The sequence below is a fragment of the Cetorhinus maximus genome, chromosome 19 (genome assembly GCF_964194155.1).
Source record: "Cetorhinus maximus chromosome 19, sCetMax3.hap1.1, whole genome shotgun sequence".
NCBI lineage: Eukaryota > Metazoa > Chordata > Chondrichthyes > Lamniformes > Cetorhinidae > Cetorhinus > Cetorhinus maximus.
This window is the reverse complement of record NC_135897.1, coordinates 66095657-66120885: the sequence shown is the minus strand read 5'-3', so window position 1 is coordinate 66120885 and position 25229 is coordinate 66095657. Positions and strand designations below refer to the sequence as shown.

The 25229-nt window shown below is 43.1% G+C and overlaps 1 protein-coding gene across 1 annotated transcript in view; it reads right to left on the bottom strand.

Annotated features, from left to right (window-relative positions):
• rnpepl1 (arginyl aminopeptidase like 1) overlaps positions 1-25229 on the bottom strand; it is an 83908-nt gene that overhangs the window by 52088 nt on the left and 6591 nt on the right. The window contains exon 2 of the mRNA XM_078563979.1: positions 15707-15847. Within this exon, the coding sequence (XP_078420105.1) occupies positions 15707-15847 (141 nt within the window). The remainder of the gene's footprint in view (positions 1-15706; positions 15848-25229) is intronic.

Genomic DNA, 25229 nt, shown 5'->3' with positions numbered 1-25229 from the left:
AGTATAGGAGCAAGTTAGTCATTTACTACATCATTTTAACTGTAAATGTGCACTGAACAGAACAGATTGAAGTATTATCAGAAGGTACACAACTGACACTGGCTCATTTCCAAATAAGGACTAACCTTGGTTCAGCTTGCAGGGTTTCTCTAAGGGAGCAAAACAGGCTGACCTTGGCTGAGGACCAGTACATTGCACATTTCTAATAACTTTTCATCTTAAAAAGGAGGTAAAAAGATTATAAATACTGTGCCCAGCCAGTTCTCATCAAGGCTCTAACCAAAATGTTAACTCTGAATTGTTAATTGTCATTTCCCACCAGCTGTGGAATTCCAGTATTTATTTTACTTTTATTTAACAATAACCTGCATTTAATTACCAATGCCTTCAATGAACAAACATACATCTGAAAACACTTCAGAGACATTAGGGGGCAATTTTAACTGAAAATCACCAGTGGGTAACTAATGGGATCAGATACCATCACAGCTTCACATTGCATCAGCTGGACTCTCCACTGAATTGAATGGAGAATAATATTACACATGGGGTAAAACTGGGATTCTGCCTGATCCCCTGGGTTTTTTTCCCAATGTGTGAGTTAAATTAAAATTACCCCGATTGTTACAGTGGCAAGGGTAGTGAGTTTGTGCTGAGAGTGGAAAATGTTGGCATCAGTCTTCCTGATGTTTAGCTTGAGGAAACTATAATTCACTTAAGACTAGATGTTGGACAAAATGCCTGGCAGCACAATGGCAGTTGGTGAGGCTGAGGCCATTGAGAGGTAGAGCTGGGAGTCACTGCTGTACATGTGGAACCTAACTCTATGCCCATAGAGGATGATTTCAAGGTATAGTATTGTAATTGATATTGTTCAGTACAAATTAAAGAAGAACAATGGCATGAGGCTAAAGTACTTTTGGGGTAAGTCAGTCGCCAAAGAAACTATATATTATAGAAACTATATGCACAAAAAAACTCCTGTTTATTTTAGGCAAAAAAATGACTGCCTCAGAGGGACGTGCTGTGTCAGATCTGAAGTCGAAAAAAAGACCTGTTCTGGTCAACATGTTTGTCCACCATCCAGGATTGGCAGACACATTTCAGTTTGTTAAGATCTCCGCAGAGACCGATAACTTTTAAAAAGAAATTCAAACCACCAGTTCATGGCTGAAAGGATGTCATGACAAGATTTCACGTTTTAAGACATTTACCGTAACAAAAGACCAAAAGCACTGTTGACTAACCACACTCTTTGTAGACAACTTGCGCTTTAAACCACAGAATTTGAACCACAGAATTAGCTCAACTGAAATAACACACTGTCCTTTAAGTAGACATTCAATTCTCCTGAAATCAGTCCAAAGTGATTCTTAGCTCCCAAGGTTTTACTTCTGTTCTTGTCCTTTCTCAGCCTGGTAACCTCTAACCCCAGAAAAGTCCTTCATGATGAGAGTATACTGGTGATCTTCCCTCTACTGCAAGCTAGGCAAACCTTCCAGCTTCATTTAACTCTGCACCAATTTGGTCTTCTTAATCTGAAAGCGAATTTCCACCCAATTTCTGACATGGCAAACCATCAAGACTATCAGCCTCCACCTGTTCTCTCTCTCCAGTATCCTGGTGGACTAACTTTGTCTGAGCTTTCAGGGTTTTTTTTATATGCGTTCATGGGATATGGGTTTTTCTGGCTAAGCCAGCATTTATTGCCCATCCCTAATTGCCCTTGAGAAGGTGGTAGTGAGCTGACTTCTTGAACCACTGCAGTCCATGAGCTATAGGTACACCCACAGTGCTGTTAGGGAGGAAGGTCCAAGACTTTGACCCAGGATGGTGAATGGCTTAGAGAAGAACTTCCAGGTAGTGGTGTTCCCATGTATCTACCACCCTTTTCCTTCCAGATGGTAGTGGTTGTGGGTTTGGAAGGTGCTGTCTAAGGAGCCTTGGTGAGTTCCTGCAGTGCATCTTGTAGATGGAACACACTGCTGCCACTGTGCATCGGTGGAAAGGGAATGAATGTTTGTGGAAGGGGTGCCAATCAAGTGGACTGCTCTGTCCTGGACGGTGTCAAGTTTCTTGAATGTTGATGGAACTGCACCCATCCAGGCAAGTGGAAAGTATTCCATCACACTCCTGACCTGTGCCTTGTAGATGGTGGACAGGCTTTGGGGAGTCAGGAGGTGAGTTACTCGCCGCAGGATTCCTAGTCTCTGACCTGCTCTTGCAGCCACAGATTTTATATGGCTAGTCCAGTTCAGTTTCTGGTCAACGGTAACCCCCAGGAAATTGATAGTGAGGGATTCAGTGATGTTAATACCACTGAATTTCAAGGGGCGGTCGCTAGATTCTCTCTTGTTGGAAATGTTCATTGCCTGGCACTTGTGTGGCGTGAATGTTACCCGCTACTTGTCAGCCCAAGCCTGGATGTTGTCCAGTTCTTGCTGCATTTGGATATGGACTGCTTCAGTATCTCAGGAGTCTCGAGTGGTGCTGAACATTGGGCAATCAGCAGCAAACAGCCCCACTTCTGACCTTACAGTGGAAGGAAAGTCATTGATGAAGCAGCTGAAAATGGTTGGGCCGAGGACACTATCCTGAGGAAGTCCTGCAGTGATGTCCTGGAACTGAGGTGATTGACCTTCAACAACCACAACCATCTTCCTTTGTGCTATGTATGACTCAGTCCAGTGGAGAGTTTTCCCCCAATTCCCATTGACTCCAGTTTTACAAGGGCTCCCTGATGCCACTCGGTCAAATGCTGCCTTGATGTCAAGGGCAATCACTCTTACCTCATCCCTGGAGTTCAGCTCTTTTGTCCATGTTTAAACCAAGGCTGTAATGAGGTCAGGAGCTGAGTGGTCCTGGCGGAATGCAATCTGGGCATCACTGAGCATGTTATTTCTAACCAAGTGCCATTTGATAGCACTGTAGATGACCCCTTCCATCACTTTACTGATGATTGGGTGTAGACTGATGGGACAGTAATTGGCCAGGTTGGATATGTTCTGCTTTTTGTGTACAGGACATACTTAGGCAATTTTCCACATTGCCGGGTAGTTGCCAGTGTTGAAGCTGTACTGGAACAGCTTGGCTAGGGGCACGGCAAGTTCTGGAGCACAAGTCTTCTGTACTATTGCCAGAATACTGTCAGTGCCCATAGCATTTCCAGTGTCCAGTGCCTTCCTGATATGACGTGGAGTGAATTGAATTGGCTGAAGATTGGCATCTGTGATGCTGGGGGCCACCGGAGGAGGCCAAGATGGATCATCCATTCGGCACTTCTGGTTGAAGATTCTTGCAAATGCTTCAGCCTTATCTTTTGTACTAATGTGCTGGGCTCCCCATCATTCAGGGTGGGGATATTTGTGGAGCCTCCTCTTCCAGTGAGCTGTTTAATTGTCCAACACCATTCACGACTGGATGTGGCAGGACTGCAGAGGTTAGGTCTGACCTGTTGGTTGCTCTGTCTATCACTTGCTGCTTGTGCTGTTAGGCATGCAAGTAGTCCTGTGTTGTAGCTTCACTGACTTGACACCTCAGTTTTAGGTATGCCTGGTGCTGTTCCTGGCATGCACTCCTGCACTCTTCATTGAAACAGGGTTGATCCCCTGGCTTGGTGGTAATGGTAGAGTGGGGGATGTGCCAGACCATGAGGTTACAGATTGTGGTTGAGTACAATTTTGCTGTTGCTGATGGCTCACAGCACCTCATGGTTGCCCAATCTTGAGTTGCTAGACATGTTCGAAATTTATCCCATTTAGCAAGGTGGTAGTGCCACACAACACCTTAGAAATACTTCCCTTCTCAAAGCCCAGTTCCATGACAATGTGAATCGGGCCTTGTATCCAGATAGAAATACTGATTAGCTATCCTTGAGACCCCAACTCTCTTTCATCTTGGAGCTAAGTGGGCAGTTTAAAGCACAACTGTTTACAACTCGGCATTCTCAACACTTTTCTGGGACTTTGGAGACTCACATCTCTACACAGTTGGCACATATTGTCTCCAAGTGTGAACACTTCGCACTTTCTTCCCAGTAAAACAATCTGGGGCCCCTTTAATCTCTAACAATCAAACCACCCAGGCTTACTGTCAGGCAGACTTCAAGACAGGTTACATGTCCCTTCATTTCACCCTAAAGATACAATCCCAAAACATAACAATCTTATAAACCTCTCAATTGTAACACGTAATTGTTTTAAAGTGATATATTCTGCCCTTATTATTATACAATACTTCTATTTTATATTATTCATAGTTAAATACATAACATAGAATGGATTGGTAAACAGGGTTCATCGGAGCCAAGAGTTACACCGCAATCCACGGTGAAGAGCTGAGAAAATACACATTTTATATTTCACAGAACCGATTAAAAAAAAAACTGTATATGCCAAAAATCTAGAACAAAAACAGAAAATGTTGTAAAAAATGAAATGTCAGCAGATCTTCCTGGATATGCGGAGAGGAAGGCAAACTAATGTATCAGGTATAACCCTTCATTGGAACTGGAAAAAATTAAAGATAAACAGCATTTATCTTTGTTTCATGCTTAACGCCGGCCAACCAGGTTTCGGGACCTCAGGATACTCAGCAGTTAAAGGAAAGCGAAGACAGTTAAATCAAGAAGTAAACACTTTTTCAGCACTGTTTGTGTGATAGGAGGAGGAGTGATAAAGTTCCCCAGTAATTGGACTGTCCCATCAATCCCACTATCACCAACTTTCCCCAAACTCCTGATCTCTCCCCTTGATCTTGCTTCAACAACCCCACTACAACCTCTCCCAGACCCTCCACCTCTCCCTCTGAGCTGCCTCTGATCCCCTCCCTAAAATCTATCACTGACCCCGTCCATTTCTCCCTCCAATTTCTGTCCCCAATTTCTCCCCAGCATCTCCTCAGCCCCTGGCGTAAATCAGACTGACTTCTGGATGGGGAACCTGTTTAAAAGAAAAAATCATGCACATCAATGAGTTCAAACTCCATGGCATTCCTTCTCACCTCGCTTGAAAATCCTGTCCCAGTTAACATCTGGGTCATTGTCCTTCCTCCATTGAAATGGGAAGTCAGCAGCTTAGAAGTAAATGGTACACAGGCTAAAGTTGACATAATACTAGAGAGATATGGATACCTCCAACTAATGTAAAGTTTTTATAAATCATTAATCCACTCTAACCTTTCCTAGAGAGTAGAGCTTTCCAACAGGCCTACAGGTTAACCTGAAATTGTAGGCAATCTTTTGCAATTAAATGATTTTACTTGATCAGGAGCTGGGGGATTGAAATGACAACTGAAATAAAGCAAGTGACTAATAATTCTATTACAAAATGCAAACTACTCATGTTCTCAATGTTTCCTCAGCTATATGACCATGAAATTAAACTATGGGACATTAATGTAGGAAAACTTACATATTTGAAATATTGTTACTTTAGCATTGGCGTCATCCATTTGAGATGGATGACGCCAGAAATAGAATGGACAGAAACGTTAAATGAACCTGTTAAATGTTTGTCCACTAGTATTACGTGGTGTAATTTCAATGTCTCTAAACTTGAATGTACCACACTTCCTGCTTCTTCAGCCTGGTGACCCAGAGTAGAACTAACTGTGCTTTCACAAAAAATTACAATTCTGAATCCGGTTTTTTGCTATAACGAAACAGAGAACAATATTTTAAAAAGACATGAGAGATTTATTCACTGTGAAGGTGAAGACTATGAATTTTCTAACTGGAATCATCAGCTTCCATTAAAGGGTGGCAGTATTCCATTTCGCATGGGTTAAATAATGGAAAATAAGAGATCAGGTTTTCCCTGCATGCAGCTATTTTAATTACAGCAGCAGTGTCCCTCCAAACATGAAGTCTAACTGGGCACACTGGAGGTTCTACATTATAAAATGTAGCTCATTATAGTGTACTCCACTGCACTATGTTGACAATATTATAGTTGCCCCACTAAAGCGTGAGGAAAGTTGTTGATCATAGGTTGATGTCAAGGTTATTGTGCAAGTGGTATTTGCCAGGATGAGTTCCAATGTCATTTGCTTGCAGTGCATTCTTCAGTTCCTGATTATCATCTGTTTGATCTTTAAATCCAGCACTGCATTGCTCTCTGTGAATTTCAAATAACAGCAACATGAGCTCATCACACTGTCACATATATATGAACCATCATGTGCTCCTGCTATTTGAAGTCAATCCAGCCATCGCATATGAGTGTTGGGAAAAACAAAAAATCCTGCCCACAGTATACAAGCAGCTAGTCACTTCAAATAGCAGCACCACTTGAGTTCAGCAAAAGATAAGGCTGAAGAATTCGCAACAATCTTCTGCCAGAAGTGCCAAGTGGATGATCCATCTCGGCCTCCTCTGGAGGTCCCCAGCATTACAGGTGCCAGTCTTCAGCCAATTCAATTCACTCCATGTGATATCAAGAAACGGCTAAAGGCACTGAATACTGCAAATGCCATGGGCCCTGACAACATTCTGGCAATAGTGAAGACCTGTTTTCCAGAACTTGCTGCGCCCCTAGCTAAGCTGTTCCAGTACAGCTACAACACTGGCATCAGCCCGCCAATGTGGAAAATTGCCCAGGTATGTACTGTACACAAAAAGCAGGACTAATCCAACCCAGCCAATCACCACCCTATCAGTCTACTCTCCATCATCGGAAAGGGTCATCAACAGTGCTATCAAGTGGCACTTGCTTAGCAATAACCAGCTCACTGACATTCAGTTTGGTTTCTGCCAGGGTCACTCAGCTCCTGACCTCATTACAGCTTTGGTTCAAACATGGACAAAAGAGTTGAACACTAGAGGTGAGGTGAGAGTGACTGCCCTTGACACCAAGGCAGCATTTGACCGAGTGTGGCATCAGGGAGCCCAAGCAAAACTGGAGTCGTTGGGATCGAGAGGAAAACTCTCCGCTGGCTGGAGTCATACTTAGCACAGCGGCAGATGGTTGCAGTTGTTGGAGGTCAATCATCTCAGCTGCAGGACATCGCTGCAGGAGTTCCTCAGGGTAATGACCTAGGCCCAGCCATCTTCAGCTGCTTCATCGATGTCCTTCCTTCCATCATAAGGTCCAAAGTAGGACATTCACTGATGATCGCATAATGTTCAGCACCATTCGCAACTCCTCAGATACTGAAGCAGTCCATGTCCAAATGAAGGAAGACCTGGACAATATCCAGGCTTGGGCTGACAAGTGGCAAGTAACAGTTGCACCACATAAGAGCCAGGCAATGACCACCTCCAACAAGAGAGAATCCAACCATCGCCCCTTGCCATTCAGTGGCATTACCAACATGGAATCTCCCACTATCAACATTCTGGGGGGTTACCATTGACCAGAAACTGATCTGGACTAGTCATATAAATACTGTGGCTACAAGGGCAGGTCAGAGTCTAGGAATCCTGCAGCGAATAACTCACCTCCTGACTCCCCAAAGCCTTTCCACCATCTACAAGGCACAAGTCAGGAGTGTGATGGAATACTCTCCACTTGCCTGGATGAGTGCAGATCCAACAACACTCAAGAAGCTTGACACAATCCAAGACAAAGCAGCCAGCTTGATTAGTACCCTATCCACAAACATTCGCTCCCTCCACCACCAACACACAGTGGCAGCAGTGTGTACCATCTACAAGATGCACTGCAGGAACTCACGAAGCCTCTTTAGGCAGCACCTTCCAAACCTACGACCACTACCATCCAGAAAGACAAGGGCAGCAGACATGTGGGAACACCACCACCTGGAAGTTCCCCTCCAAGCCTCTTAACATCCTCACTTGGAAATATATCGCCGTTCCATCATTGTCGCTGGGTCAAAATCCTGGAACTCCCTTCCCAACAACATTGTAGGTGTGTCTACAGCACATGGACTGCAGTGGTTCAAGAAGGCAGCTCACCATCACCTTCTCAAGGGCAATTAGGGATGGACAATAAATGCTGGCCTATTCAGCGCTGCCCAAATGAATAAAAAAAAGGAGGAGAGCAAAGAGCAGAAGAGGAGCGAAGAGCCTCAGGCACAAGGGAGATAAAAGGGGAGACATGAAGGAACTGGTGGAGAAGAAAGAGGTAGGGGGGCTGGGGGGGGTGGGGAGAGAAGAAAAGGGGACATCATCAGTAAAATTTATTTTATTCTAGACCTCTAGCTAATTCTTTGCTTGAATGATCTAAACCAGTTTTTGATTAGCATTTCACGTTTAATGTTTCAATGTTTCGTTCTCTTCTTGTTTCTCGGTTAGTTCATTTTGTTTGTTGTTTAATTTTTTTTCAAAGCTACTGCAGCCTATTTTCCTAGAAGAATTTCTCTCCCATAGATTTTGCCTCTACCTCCCTGTTGTGTTTCTCTGCAACTGTTTGTGCCCTTTTTCTTTTCAGTGCTGTTTCTCACTTTCCTTCTCCCGTTTTGTTGCTCTCTGCATAAACTCTCTACTTTTTAATGAGGTCTGGAAGGACTCCCTAAAAACCTGTATTTGCCCATGTACCAGTGTCTGTAATAGTTTCAAACAATTTGACGATTAAGTAAAGAACTGGCTTCTAAATGTTACCACAGTATAAATGAAGCAAAATATAAATTTATATTTTTACTTGGTCAGATCTCACTGATTTTTGGCAAGGTTGAAATGCAACACTTAAGATCTTTGTAAAATACAAGTGTAGGAGTTAAGGCTGCAACAGGGCTTGAATAAGTTAGTTGAGCCAAGCTGAGAAGGTTGTAGAGGGGAAAGGGATAGAAACAGGCAACAATTTGATTTGTATGATTTTAGCTTGAAAGAAATTAGTATGGGAAAGGATAATACTATCAACAGTTTTTAAGTGCCCCAACTAAATGTTTGGAACTTTCCTGAATAAGAAAATAGTTTGGTTTACTTGCTTTTCATTCCTAGAGAGACTCAACATTTCAGGCCAGAAAGTAGCTCAAGAAAATTCAACTGGTGTTTGCCATGAGCCAACCTGGCAAGGCCAGGCAAGGCCTTAACTGGCAAGACAGAAACAGGGTAGGAAATCTGTAACAGAAACAAAAATAGCTGGAAAAACTCAGCAGGTCTGACAGCATCTGCAGAGAGGAACACATTTAACGTTTCGAGTCAGTATGACTCTTCATCAGAACACAGGAAATCTGAGGAAATCGTAGGAAATCTGTGCTCTCTTATCATTCAGAGTCACTTGGATTAGAGCCTGATGGCTCTCTCAGAATTGGAAAGGGTATAAGTAACAAGTCCCAGTAACAAGGGTATAAGTAACAAGTCGCAGTAGCTTTTAGCTTTTTGTTTTTATCCCAGTTATCATCTCCCTCATCCAGCACTGGCCAAGGCACTGATTACCAACCCAAACTGAAGCTCACACACAAAGTATGAGGAAGACTTTATTTCAGCTCCAGATGTATCTGTGCTCTCCTGCAATGTCAGTTTAACATTGCACAGCATGTCAGTGTCCTCCAGTTAATTATCAACATTCGGTGCCAGATTCTGGAACCGAGAGCGGCACAGAAGTAAGTGATAGAATTGATTGCACCTTACTCTGCAGGAGCACCTATCCATCTCTGTCTATGAACTTCCTCACATCTCTATCTGTCCATCCACCACTGACACTCGCCCTCATCTTTATGCAATGCCATGCCTCTTCCTCATAGTCACCCTCAACAAATACTCTCCATCCATCTGTTCAACTCATCATTACTCTCAGCTAGAAGGTCTCTTCTTTCCCTCCTTATAGGGTACATGAAGGAGAGACAGATAAACAGGGGTCCAGCTATTTCGCAACTGACAGCTGCAGAGGTAGCAGGACTGGACATCAGTAAAATTAGTGCTTGGCAAATAGAGATGGGACCCTCCCAGCTACTTGCTGACAGGACTAAACTTCAGACAACCATGTGGCATACAACACTCACTTGAATGACATGATGTCAACAGCAAGTGAAATGTGATCATGTGCACAATGATCACATAAAACATTCTTGACAGTTTGAATTCATGTCTCTAATCTCCCCACAGGGCCTTCAAGAATCCTACAGGAAGCTGTGCATGAGAATGAGGATGACTCCTCAGCGAAGGTCACGCACTCCAACAGTGTATTATAACAGGACTCTCACAGGCCATGCACCAGCTCAGATATTCACACTTTGTTGAGACTGGCAGAGTATATTGTTGGGTTTTCGTCTGATGACTTAAAGGTCACATGTGAGCAACTGCAGATGGTGGAGACAAGAACAACAGTGGAGAGTCCACATCAGAAGCTGCAGGATGCTCAAAGCTTTGCTCAACTGGATGCAGATGCTGAGCCTCGAGGGCCATCAACAAAGCCTATACTTGTCGAGCAGCAGCAAAGAATGTGCAATACAGCGACAGGTTTCCCAGCCACACCAAACGGTTGCAGAGAGATTGGAGGAACATGTCACAAGCATGAGTGGCATGATGTCACAGGCCTCTACGATGATGTCTTTGTTCATGGAAAGAGTGGTTACTTGTATGGAGAATCAAACATGGAAAAATCAAACTAGAGCATGCAAGCCCTCATCAAAACATCCTTTAGCCCTAGCAAAACTGGAGTCAATGGGAATCAGGGGGAAAACTCCCTGCTGGTTGGGGTCATACCTAGCGCAAAGGAAGATGGTTGTGGTTGCTGGAGGTCAGTCATCTCAGCTCCAGGACATCACTGCAGGAGTTCCTCAGGGTAGTGTCCTTGGCCCAGCCATCTGCTGCTTTAACAATGTCCTTCCTTCCATCATAAGGTTAGAGTGGGGATGTTCACTGATGATAACACAATGTTCAACACGGTGGCTACAAGTGCAGGTCAGAGGCTAGGAATCGTGCAACGAGTAACTCACCTCCTGACTCCCCAAAGCCTGGCCACCATCTACAAGGCACAAGTCAGGAGTGTGATGGGATACTCTCCACTTGCCTGGATGAGTGCAGCTCCCACAATATTCAAGAAGCTTGACACTGTCCAGGGCATAACAGCCTACTCAATTGGCACCACAGCCACAAACATTCACTCTCTCCACCACCAATGCACAGTAGCAGCAGTATTTACCATTTACAAGATGCACTGCAAGAATTCACCAAGGCTCGTTCGACAGCACCTTCCAAACCCACGAGCACTACTATGTAGAAGGACGAGGGTGGCAGATACATGGAAATACCACCACTTGGCAGATCCCCTCCAAGCCACTCACCATCCTGACTTGGAAATATATCGCCGTTCCTTCACTGTCACTGGGTCAAAATCCTGGAATTCCCTTCCTAACTGGACTGTGGGTGTGCTTACACCACATGGGCTGCAGCGGTTCAAGAAGGCAGCTCACCACCACCTTCTCAAGGGCAACTAAGGATGGGCAATAAATGCTGACCTAGCCAGCAAAGCCCATATCCCATGAATGAATTAAAAAAACAAATTGAAGAATGCCTCCCGATCTGAACACACCTTCAGTATGTTGATGGCTTGCTCAGTGATGCATCTGGTTGTCATATGGCTTTCGTTGTTTCGTTGCTGGGCCTCTTTAGTTAGGTTCCTCACAAATGTCATCAGTCATGCTTTAAATGAATATCCCTCATCTCCAAACAGTCAGTAAGTAAGTCTGTTTCGAGGTGAGGGGAAATCTGGGAGGATTGCCTGCCGCAGCACAAAGTCATCATGGCAGCTGGCCAGGAACCTTGTGCGCACCTGCATAAACATCCTTTTGTGGTTTTACATCAGCTGTATATTGATGGCATGGGACCCCTTGCAGTTGAAAGACATTGATGGGGGATTGGGAGGTGCCTTAAAGCTACATGTGTGCGGTCAGTTGCCCTGCACCTGTGTGAAGCCACCTAGTGATGTAAACTCAAGTGTCTGTGCAATCTGACTGACACCATTAGTGGCAAAATTAACATAATTGCCTGCCCTGGAAACAAGCCATCAGTCACCTGCCTCATGCATTTGTGGATCGCCAGCTGTGTGGTGCTACAAATGTCTCCGACTGAGCCCTGGAAAGAACCAGAGGCAAAGAGCTTGAGGGCAGTAGTGACTTTTTCAGCCACTAGTAAAGCGTGGCTACCAGGTCCACTTGGCAGCAGGTTGCAAATGACTGCCATCACCTGATGCGAGACCCCGAGCCCCCATGTGTTCTGACACATTGAAGAAGTTTATCCTCTGCCTGTACACCGTGTTCGGGTCTGGCCTCCTGTGAGCTGCACCTCTCTTCTGTGGGGCAGCAATTCTGTGAGGAGTTGCTACTCCTGCTGCTGGTGCTCTTCCTGCTGATCATTGTGGCCCTCATCTGAGATCCAAAGTAAAACAGCATAAGATGCACACATGGTGATCTTATAGATACAACTCCAAAGTGGAGAGCAGATGTGCAAACTTCTAAAGCTGCAAAAGTAACCGCTTAGCCGAGTATGGTGAATAAAGCTTTTCACAGATTCAGGCAAGACAGCAGCTGTGAGGTTTGTTCTGTGTTGGTATATTTCCTGAGCATGTCTTCATGACTGGAGAGTACGGACAAGCAGAGCAAGAGTGGAAAAAATTAACTGCAAAACACACACGTGTTCACTCCTCCCATTCCTTTGTAGCCACCTTCAGCCCTATGTGCCAGAGCACGCCCCATCTATTTTCACTGCTTTGGACTTCATTTTGCTTCACTCGCCCTCTCTATCCCTGATGGGAGAATATTGGCCGCACACTTGAGAATTCTCTTCTTAAAACTTTCCACTTCGTTATCTCTCTTGCTACCTCAAAACTATCCTCTGTGACCATAATTATCTGTCAACTCCATTAACTTTTCTCCTGTTACCACTTTAAATCTGTTTGACATCTATAAGATACCTTAGGCTATCCTACTATGCTGCCAGTTAAAATATTCAGCCAGCAGCAGGGTTAAAGAAAACTGAAAAACATTCAGGCTCTTATATGATATCAGCATTGCCTCCCTAAAAAGTAGGGAGAAAATTAGTTGTCAACCTTCAGAATAGCTTCAAACCCATCAAAGGGAAGGTTGAAACCTAGTCCCCTGAAGCAAACCTGAACAGTAAATTTCAGTCTTTTACAAACATAGGTTGTCCTCTTCTTGATGTTTTGAATTAATGGTAATTCTGAGGGACAGTACAGCACAGCTGTATTAAAATAAAATGCAACATATAGGAACATAGGACTCAGGAGCAGGAGTAGGCCATTTGGCCCTTTGAGCCTACTCCACCTCACTAAGATCAGGCCTGATTTGGTTGTTGTCTCAGTTCCACTTTCTTTTCTGCACCCCATAACCCTTGACTCCCTTGTCTAACAAAAATCTATCTAACTCAGCCTTGAATAAATTTACCTCAGTATCCACTACCTTCTGGGGACGAGAACTCCTAACTCTAATGATCCTCAGAGAAAAAAAACTCTCCTCATCTCTGTCTTAAAAGGGAGAACACTATTCTTAAACTATGTCCCCGAGTTCCTCCACAAGAGAAACATTCTCCCGGTAGCCACCCTATCCAGTCCCCTCAAGATCTTATATGTTTCAGTAAGATCACCTCTCATTCTTCTAAACTCCAATGGGTATAGGCCTAACCTGTTCAATCTTTCTGCATAAGATAAGGCCTTCATCCCAGGAATGAGTCGAGTGAACCTTCTCCAAGCTGCTAAAGCAATTTTTTTCTTTTCTCAAATAAGGAGACCAAAACTGAACACAGTACTCCAGGTGTGGTCTCACCAAGGCCCTGTACAGCTGCAGTAAAACTTCCTTATTTTATATTCCATCCCTCTTGCAATAAGTGCCAACATTCATTTGCCTTCCTAATCACTTGCTGTACCTGCATACTAACTTTATGAGATTCATGTACCTGGACACCCAGATCCATCTGTACCACCAAGTTCTGCAATCTCTTTCCATTTAAATAGTATACTGCTTTTCTATTCTTCCTGCCAAAATAGACAAGTTCACATTTACCCACGTTATATTCCATCTGCCATATTTTTGCCCACTCACTGAACCTGTCTGTAACCCTTTGCAGACTCTCTACCTCCTCTATAAAATACCTTGGACTATCCTACTATGCTAAAGTTTATATGAATGCTGCCAGTTAAAATATTCAGCCAGCAGCAGGGTTAAAGAACAATGAAAAACATTCAGGCTCTTACATGATATCAGCATTGCCTCCCTAAAAAGTTGGAAAAAAATTGTCAAACTTTAGAATAGCTTCAAACCCATCAAAGGGAAGGTTGAATTCAAGTCCCCTAAAGCAAACCTGAACAGTAAATTTCAGTCTTTTACAATCATAGATTGTCCTCTTCTTGATGTTTTGAATTAATGGTAATTTTGTGGGACAGTACAGTACAGCTGTATAGAGGCATAGAATATAAGAGCAGGGAGGCTATGCTGGAACTGTATAAAACACTGGTTAGGCCACAGCTAGAGTATTACGTGCAGTTCTGGAATCCGCATTATAGGAAGGATGTAATTGCACTAGAGAGAGAGCAGAGGAGATTTACCAGGATGTTGCCTGGGCTGGAGAGTTTTAGTTATGAGGAGAGATTGGATAGACTGGGGTTATTTTCCCTGGAGCAGAGGATATTGAGGGGGGACATGATTGAGGTGTATAAAGTTATGAGGGGCATAGATAGGGTAGACAGGAAGGAACTTTTCCCCTTGGTGGAGGGATCAATAACCAAGGGGCATAGATTTAAGGTAAAGGGCAGGAGGTTTAGAGGGGATGTGAGGAAGAATTGTTTCACCCAGAGGGTGGTGTGAATCTGGAACTCACTGTCTGAAAGGGTGGTAGAGGCAGAAACCCCCATAACATTTAAGAAGTATTTGGATGTGCACTTGCCATGGCATACAGGCTATGGGCCTAGTGCTAGAAAATGGGATTAGAATAGTTAGGTACTTGTTTGACTGGAGCAGACTCGATGGGCTGAAGGGCCTTTTTCTGTGCTGACAACTTACTTTTTAACCTATCTTGGTGTCATCTGCAAATTTAGCTACTTCATCCAAGTCATTGATATAGACTGTAAATAGTTGAGGACTGATCCCTGTGGCACTCCACTAGTTACAGTTTGCCAATCCGAAAGAGACCCATTTATCCCTACTTTCTGCTTCCTGTTAGCTAACCAATCCTTTATCCATGCTAATATGTTATCCCTTACACCATGTGCTCTTATCTTGATTAGTAACCTTTGATGTGGCACCTTATGAAATACAACAATGTCAATGCAATTCCCTCAGGTTTGTGAACTGTGCTTTTGATAAGTGTCAGCCCTGTAAACTGAACAGATTCTGTAGTCATTCTACAGAACTTACACTAAAATTATCACAAATATCAAACAGAATAATATTAAGCACAGCTGTAGAACCGAAAACAAACAATTAACAGCAGTTTAACTGGATAAATGCCCTTCATCCAGAAAGAAGTTGCAACCAATCTGATGGAGAACAATTACAGCCTCAGCAGCTGTACTACCCCATATACCATTGCAAGCCTCAGCAGCTGGGGTACCCCATATACCATTGCAAGTGTTCACAATTACCATATAATCCAAATCAAAGTACTCAACATTCACCAATTTTGGACAGAGTAGAGTTTCTCTCTTGACATAGTCCAGTTGCAAACTTTCAAATGGCAAACAAACTTACCTGTTATCAACCTGAACCCCTGCAGCATCATCAGCGGTTTCACTTATTCATATAAAAGAGCACGTAGTAACAATTAAAGCAATTTCAACAGGAGCTTTCCTACCATAACTGTAGCGGAGTAAGTACTCTTGACAGCAGGTGTATCAAAGCAGGGAAAGAAGGATCTATTACACACCGAGTGACCATGTGTAAAAAGGAATGGTTTGGAATTTCCACTTGTTAATTCTGGATCCAGCCACCAAATCTGAGTGTGAAGAAAACAAAAAACCTTCAGTCACAGAGGGCTTTAAATTACTGATTCTTTTTCTGAAAATTACTTGCATAACGTAGGAAAATCAGTCTTAATCTCGGTTTTGATTTTTTAATCCTCCTACAATCAATCTTCAGTTAGTGCGAGTTGGAGAGTTAGACTTAGAATTCATCACTTTATGTAAATGTTACTGCTGCTATTAAAAGATGAGAATGCGTTTCTTCGTCCTTATCTATTTTGTCACATCATTAGTCAACCAGTAGAAATATTTCAATTGATGCAGCAAACATACATGTTGCTTTGGAAGACAGTAGCAGAAACAGTTTAAAATATATACATCTATTGTAAAAAGGTTTGGTACTGCGGCCTCTTGTCTAAAGTGACTTGTGATGGATTCACTCTTCACTTCAATTTTAATGAGGCCATATGCAAAACAACCAGCATGAAATGCTGATGTCTATGATTAATAATTCATGCTACACTGGGAGTGCCACTTCAGCAGTAAGCAAGTAAATCTCAGCTATATGACATGCTGGAAAAAACTGAGCTGAGAAAACATGTATAACAAATTGCCCCAAGGGAAAATGGGAGTTTCCGTGATGGGTTAAAGTCAGATTTATGTCATATTTACAAATAAAAAAACAATGTTATACCATGTAAACCATTTTCCAGCCTTAAAAGTTGTGTCAAGTAACAGTATTCAATTCTGATGAAGGGTCATTGACCTGAAACATTAACTCTGTTTCTCTCCACAGATGTTGCCCGACTTGCTGAGTATTTCAATCATTTTCCGTTTTTATTTCAAGTTTCCAGCATTTGCAATATTTTGCTTTTGTAATATTATTCAATGTTACTCATTGGGTTTTATACTATGTATTCAAACATTTTTATATCAACAACAATCTGCATATTTGGAGCTTTTTAATGTAGTAAATCATCCCACAGGAGCACTCAGATGAAACCCCAAACAGAATCACATACAGAAATATTAGGACCAGTGGTCAAAAGCTTGGTCATAGAGGTAGATTTTAACAAGTGCCTTACAGGAAAAGAGAGAGGTAGAGAGGCTTAGGAACTTAGGGCCTAGGCAGCTGAGGGCATGGCTACCAAAGATGGTACACTTAAAATCGGGCATGGACAATGCCAAAGTTGGAGGTGCAGAGATCTCAGAGGGCTGTAAAGTTGAAGAAGATCATAGAGATTGGGAAGGATGAGGTCATGGAAGGATTTGAAAACAAGGATGAGAATTTTAAAATTGATATATTGCCTGAAAGGGAGCCACCGTAGGCCAGAGAGCACAGGTGTGATTGGTGAGTAGGCCTTGGTGCGAGTTAGGATACAGACAGTTGATTTGTGAACAAGCTCAAGTTTACAGTGGGTCCAAAGGTGGAACTGCATTCTCACAATCCTTTCTAATCCCTATGTCCCTGAAAAATTACAAGAAACCAGCAGTTGTGATGAATGAATTTAGTGGCATTCTGTGCAACTCCAGAAATTTCCACAGTGTCCATCATCACGCCCAGGAAATGCTTAAATTAAACCAAACTAAACTGATTAAGGTTCAATCAGAATATAAACTGTACTGTAAACTTCTTTCCACAACCTACAGGGATCCCTTTTCTCCAGTTCCAAATCAAAGGATACAAAATCACTGAGGACACCCCATAATGTCCCCTTAGAGCTCCGCGGCCATGCTCAAGTCAGTCCTTTTAAGTTACCCCACAAGTGTGGCCATGCACAAAACTTTAAAGGGCTCGCGCACTTAAACCAAATGGCTGCACACCACAAAAATAACAGGGTACATTGTTCCCAATATTTTGTCATTCTGATATCACCATGTAATTCTGTGGCCTCTATTCAAATGCTTAGTGGTTTGAATAAAATCAAGGCTCCTTCATGCATTTTGGAAAAATCAAACATGTGATGTGCAATAGTGTGAAAGAATTAATAAACTGCACACTTAAACAACATGTGACCCCTACATAAAAAATTAAAACATTGGTACTAAACTCCACGGCAAACTTGTGATGACGCTCATTTGTTGTGTTCAAAAGAACAGGGTGGAACATAGGAACAACAGCAGGCCATTCAGTCCCTTGAACCTGTTCCGCCATTCAGTTATTTAATTCCTGATCTGCACCTCAATCCATTTACCCACCTGTTCAAACCTTGGATCTCCCTGTCTGCACGGGTTTCCGTACATCCCCATCCACTCCACTCTCAGCCATAAGCTGAACACAGTGCGTAATCATACAACAACTAGCATTCATATAGCACCTTAAAGGCAATAAAATACCCTAAGACAATTCACAGATACTGACACTGAGCTAAAAGAAACACTGAGACAGGTGACAAAATGCTTGGTCAAAGAGATAAGTTTTAAATCGAGTATCAAGGAGAGAGCGAGGTGGACAGTCAGAGGTTTGGGGAGCTGAGGTCCCAGCCAACTGAAGGAACAGCTGCCAATGGTGAGGCGAAGAAAGTAGGGAATGCATGAGGCAAGAGTTTCAGGGATGTACAGTTCTCTAAGGGTTGGAGGGCTGGAGGAGGTTACAGGAATTGAAGTGATTGGAACCAGAGGGCGAGGGTTTTAAAATTGAGGTATTGGTAGACTGGGAGCCAATGTGGGAGAGTGAGCACAAGTGATGGGTGAACAGGAGTTAGGAGCAGCAGAGGTTTGGAGGAGCTCAAATTCTTTGGAGGGTGGAAGATGGGAGGCCAGCAAGGAGAACAGTGGAACGATCAAGTCTGGAGATAACAAAAGTATAAATGAGGGCTTCAGCAGCAGAAGGGCTGAGGCAGGGGCAGAAATGGGCAATAGCAGGAAAGTGGAAGTAAGCGGCCAGGGGGGAATATGGGGTTGGAAGCTCATCAGTGCCAAATGGAATGCAGAGTTGGAAACTGGATATCGTCAATGGGTATGTAGAACATGAATTGCGTCTGCAGATTGTGATACTGAGGGGCAGCGTGTAGCTGTGAAAGGGAAGGGGCCAAGGATAGATCCTTGGGAGACTCCAAAGGTAAAAGGTGAGGGAGTGGGAAGAGTAGCCATTGTGTAAGATTCCCTGGCCTCAGCTGGATAGGTAAGAGGGAACCAGGTGAACATCTCAGATAAATGTGCGGGATGATTCAGAATCCTAAATTAGAATTTTTTGATTACTTATTAATAAAAGAGCTAAAGTGTGATAGATGGTTTTAATATATATATAGAAACTTTGCATTTATATAGTGCTTTTAACTAAACAAACTAATGTCACAAGAAGAGATAAATGGGTTTGACATAACCACCAATACAGAATCATGGATGCAAGGTGGCCAGGGTTTAGGAATAAATATCCCACAGTACATTCTTAAAAGGCAGACAGAATAGAGGAGTAGCCCTGATAATAAAGGATAACATAAGGACAGTAGTAAGAAAGGTGCTTAGTTCAGAAGGTCAAGAAGTAGAATCAGTATAGGTGGAGATTAGGAATAACAAGGGTCAGAAAACGCTAGTGGAGTGGTTTATAGGCCCAGTAACAGTAGTTAAACCATTGGACAAAGCATTAAGCATGAAATGATTGGAACATATAACAAAGGCAAAGTAATAATCATGAGGGACTTCAACCTTCATATAGACTGGACAATTCAAACCGGCAAAGAAGTCTGGCAGGTGAGTTTGTAGATTGCTTTTGTGACAGTTTCCTTGAACAATACATTGTGGAGCCAACTATGATAAAGTTATTTGAGATCTAGTATAGGCAGGGTTAATTAGTAATCTCATAATAAAGATCCTCTGGGAAAAAATGATCATAACACAATTGAATTCCATAATATGGTAGAAAATGACATATTCAAGTTCAAAGCAAGAATCTTAAACTTAAAGAAAGCTAATTACATATTACATATGTATGAGGGAGAGCTGTCCAAGGTTAATTGTGTAATTATTATCAGAGCCACTCGGAACAGCAGCTAACCCCAACAGGAACCCTGCCATATTTCGCAAAGCCTGGTGAAAATGATGTCAGAGCAGAGCAGAGAGCTGATTGGGAGGTATTGGGTAAGTCGTTTTTCTCCACTTGAATGCTATATTAAGGAAAGGTAAGAGTTCTAGTTTTTTTTAAAAGAAAGAAACTTAAATAATTTTCTACTTGGCTTAACTTTAGGGTAAGAATATTTTAACTAAAGGTATGGCAGGGGAGCTCAGTCTTGTGTATAGCATGGCCTGCAGAATGTGCGAAGTTTTAGATGCTCCTGGCAGTCTGGATGACCAAATCTGCAGGAAGTGCCACCAGTTTGACCAGCTTGATGGCCGGGTTTCAGAGCTTGAACGTTGGCTGGAGGCACAGCAGAGCATCCGCGAGGCTGAGAGTTACGTGGATAGCATGTTTTTAGACGTAGTCATCCAGCAGCTTAAGGAAGTGCAGTCAGAGAAGGAATGGGTGACACCAGTCAGAAGAGAGGGAGGCAGGCAGGTAGTTAGGAAAGCCACAGAGTGCATCTCACTCAAGAACAGTTTTTCTGTGTTGGAAAATGGTGAGAGTGACAGTTCCTCTGGGGAGTTCAGCCAGAGCACAAGGGGGGAGGAGAAAGAAAGGAAGAGCAATAGTGGTGGGAGGCTCAATAGCGAGGGGTACAGACAGGCATTTCTGCAGCCACAGACAAGACTCCAGGATGGTGTGTTGCCTCCCTGGGACCGGGGTCAAGGACGTCACTGAATGGCTGCAGGGCATTCTGAAAGGGGAGGGCAAACAGTCAGAGATAATGGCTCACATTGGTACCAGTGACACAGGTAGAAAGAGGGATGAGGTCCTGCAACAAGAATTTAGGCAGCTAGGTAGCAGGTTGAAAAGCAGGACCTCAAAGGTTGTAATCTCTGGATTACTCCCAGCGCTGTACGCTAGCGAGTATAGGAATAGGCGGATAGAGCAGGTAAATGCGTAGCTGAAGAGTTGGTACAGGAGGGAGGGCTTTAGATTCCTGGATCACTGGGTCCGTTTCTGGAGAAGGTGGGACCTGTACAAGTCTGACGGGTTGCACCTGAACCGAAACAGGACCAACATCCTTTGCTGGTGCTGTTGGTGGGGGTTTAAGCTAATTTGGCAGGGGGATGGGATATGGAGTGGAGGTATAGTAGAGGGTGATGCATAGACATCATAGAAAAACCAAGTCAGTCTGGATGGCAGAGTGTATATAGTCAACTTAAGGCACAAGGGGGCATGGCAAGGCTGGATGGCATTTATTTTAATGCAAGGAGTCTTGCAAGTAAGGCAGATGAGTTGAGGGTGTTGATTAACACATGGGGATACGATATCATTGCTATCACAGAGACGTGGTTGAGGGAAGAGCAGGACTGGCAGCTCAATATTCAGGAGTATAGAATCTTCAGACGAAACGGGGTGTGGGGTGTAAAAGAGGTGGTGGTGTTGGAATATTGATCAAGGACTCAATTACTGCAATAAGGAGGGAAGATATCTTAGAAGGTTCCTCAAATGAGGCCATATGGGTAGAACCTATAAACAAAAAGGAGGCAATCACATTGCTGGGAGTGTACTATTGACCCCCCAAACAGTCAGGGAGAGATGGAAGGGCAGATATGTAGGCAAATCTCAGAAGTGTAAAAATAATAGGGTAATAATAGTAGGGGATTTCGAATTCCCCAATATTAACTGGGATAGACAAAGTGTGAAAGGCTTAGAGGGGGAGGATTCTTAAAACGTATCTGGGAGAGCTTTTTAAGCCAGCACATAGAAAGTCCTACAAGAGACGAGGCAATGCTGGACCTAATTTTAGGGAACGAAGCCTGGCAAGTGGTAGAAATGTCAGTGGGGGAGCATTTCTGTGATAGTGACCATAACGCAGTGAAATTTAAGGTTGTTATGGAAAAGGACAAAGATGGGCCAGAAATAAAGTTTCTGAATTGGGGGAAGGCCGATTTTAAATGATTAGGCAGGGTCTGGCCAAAGTGGACAGAGGCAGCTACTTGTAGGAAAATCGACATCAGATCAGTGGGTGTTATTCAAAAAGGAAATAGTGAGAGTGCAGAGCCAACATGTTCCCATAAAGGTGAAGGGTGGGACCTACAAGTCCAAGAACCCTGGATGCCGAGGAATGTACAGGATTGGATAAGGAATAAAAGGGAAGCTTGAGGGCTCAAAACAGCGGGAGCCCTAGGGGAGTATAGAAAGTGCAGGGGGTCACTTAAAAAAGAGATTAGGAGAGCAAAGAGGGAGCATGAAAAACACTGGCGGCTAAAATAAAGGAAAATCCAAATGCATTTTATAAGCATATTAGGGGCAAGAGGATAACCAGAGAAAGAGAAGGGTCCATTAAGGACCAAAGTGGCAATTTGTGTGAGGAGCCAGAAGACGTAGGTGAGGTTTTAAATGAATACTTTGCATCTGTGTTCACCATAGAGAAGGATGATGTAGGTATAGAAATCAGTGAGGGGGACTGTGATAAACTTGAACAAATTTGATTTGAGAGGGAGGAGGTATTAGCAGTTTCAGCGGGCTTAAAAGTGGATAAATCCCCAGGCCCAGATGAGATGTATCCCAGGCTGCTGTGGAGGCAAGGGAGGAGATTTCAGGGGCCCTGATATTACTTTTCAAATCTTCTCTGGCCACAGGAAAGGTGCCAGAGGACTGGAGGACAGTTAATGTGGTACCATTATTCAAGAAGGGTGGTAGGGATAACCCAGGGAACTATAGACCAGTGAGTCTAACATCAGTGGTAGGAAAACTTTTGGGAAAAATTCTGAAGGACAGAATTAATCTCTATTTGGAGAAGCAAGGATTAAATAGGATAGTCGGCATGGCTTTGTCAGGGGGAGATCGTGTCTGACAAATTTGATTAAATTTTTCAAGGAGGTGATTAGGTGTGTAGATGAGGGTAGTGCAGTTGGTGTAATCTACATGGACTTCAGTAGGGCTTTTGAAAATACCTCACATGGGAGACTAGTCAAGAAGGTAAGAGCTCATGGGATCCAGGGCAATTTGACAAATTGGATCCAAAATTGGCTTAGTGGCAGGAGGCCGAGGGTGATGATTGAAGGTTGCTTTTGTGACTGGAAGCCTTTGTCCAGTGGCATACTGTGTCCCATGCTGTTTGTAGTGTACATTAATTATCTAGACATGAATGTAGGAGTTATCATCAGTAAGTTCGCAAATGACACGAAAATTGGTGGTGTGGTAAATAATGAGAAGGAAAGTCTTAGACTACAGGACGATATAGATGGGCTGGTCAGATGGGCAGAACAGTGGCAAATGGAATTTAATCCTGAAAAGTGTGAGCTGATGCATTTTGGGAGGACTAACAATCAAGGGAGTACACCATGAATGGTAGGTCTCTAGGAAGTACAGAGGATCAGAGGGACCTTGGTGTGCATGTCCATAGATCTTTGAAGGCAGCAGGGCAGGTAGATAGGGTGGTTAAGAGGGTATATGGGATATTTGCCTTTATTAGTCGAGGCACTGAATACAAGAGCAGGGAGGTTATGATGGAGCTGTATAAAACGTTAGTTAGGCCACATCTGGAGTACTATGTGCAGTTCCAGTCGCTGCACTATAGGAAGGGTATGATTGCATTAGAGGGGGTGCAGAGGAGATTCACCAGGATGTTGCCTGGGCTGGAGCATTTTAGCTATGAAGAGAGACTAGATAGGCTGGGGTTGTTTTCCTTCGAGCAGAAAAGGCTGAGAAGGCACCTGATTGAGGTGTACAAAATTATGAGGGGCATAGATAGGGTAGATAGGAAGAAACATTTCCCCTTAGTGGAGGGATCGATAACCAAGGTACGGGGCAGGAGGTTTAGTGGGGATTTGAGGAAAAGTTTTTTCACCCAGAGAGTGGGGGGTATCTGGAACTCACTGCCTGAAAGGGTGGTAGAGGCTGAAACCCTCACAACTTTTAAGAAGTATTTAGATGAATACTTGAAACACCATAGCATACGAGGCTACGGGCCAAGTGCTGGAAAATGGGATTAGAGTATATAGGGCTTGATGACCGGTGCAGACACAATGGGCCAAAGGGCCTCTTTCCGTGCGGTAAAACTCTATGACTCTAAATAAACAGTGGAAAATATTTAAAGAAATGATTCAAAATTTGCAACAAAAATATGTTCCGTTAAAAAATAAAACCTTAACGAGAAAGATACATCTGTGGTTTACTTTGGCGGTTAAGGATAGTATTAGATTAAAAGAATAGGTTTTTAATCTTGCGAAGAGTAGAATCAAGCCTAAGGAGTGGACAAAGGATAACCTAAAAGTCGGCAAAAAGGGGAAAAAATAGAACGAGAGTAAATTAGCCAGGAATATAAAACTAATTTTAAGAGCTGTTACCAGTATGTAAAGAAGAGAGTTGCTCAAGTAAATGGTTTAGAGGCAGAGACAAGTGAGATTATGAGGAATGAGGAAATGGAATAGATATTGAACAAATATTTTGTGCCTGTCGAAACCACATTAGATATCAAACATAGTGGGTAACCAAGGGGCTAATAAGAGTGTGGAACTTAAGGGCATTAATATGAGCAGAGAAAAAGTGTTAGAGAAACTTAAGGGATTAAAATATGACAAATCCCCAGGACCTGATGGCCTATATCTTAAAATTCTAAGAGATAGCTGAAGGCACAGTGGATCCACTGATTATGATTTTCCAAAATTCTCTAGATTCCAAAATGGTCCCAGCAGATTGGAAGTTAGTAAATGTAACACTGCTACACAAGGAAGAAGAGGGAGAGAAAACAGGGAACTACAGGTCAGTTGGCCTGACATCAGTCATGGGGGAACGACTGGAATCTATTATTAGGGTGGTCTTAAGAACGCACTTAGAAAATCATAGTATGATCGGACAAAGTCAACATAGTTTTACAAAAGGGAAATTGTGTTTGACAAATTTGTTCAAAAACTTTTTGAGAACGTAACTAATTGAGTAGATAAAGGGGGCCAGGAGCTGTAGTATAATTGGATATCCAAAAAGTATCCGATTAGATGCCATACAAAAGGTCAATACGTAAATTAAGGGCTCGTGGAGTTGGGGACAGTGCATTAGCATGGATGGAAGATTGGTTAACGGACAGGGAGCAGAGAGTAGGGGTAAATGGGGCATTTTCAAATTGGCATGAGTAACTAGTGGAGTGCAACAAGGATTAGTGCTGGGGCCTCAGCCATCTATTACTACCGGCTATTCCTCGCTAGCGAGGATGCTTGTCTTCCATGAGTCCAAAGATCCTGATGAGGCCAATTTTGGATCTGCAGACCTTGTGGCATGTAGAGCATTTGTTGTCATGTGTGATGTGTGTTATCAGTTCGGATCATGGCGTGTTCTTTTTGCCATTCTCATTTTTTCTCTTCATTTTGTTGTCATTGGGTTTCAAAATGCTGGGATCCTTCCCAGATTCT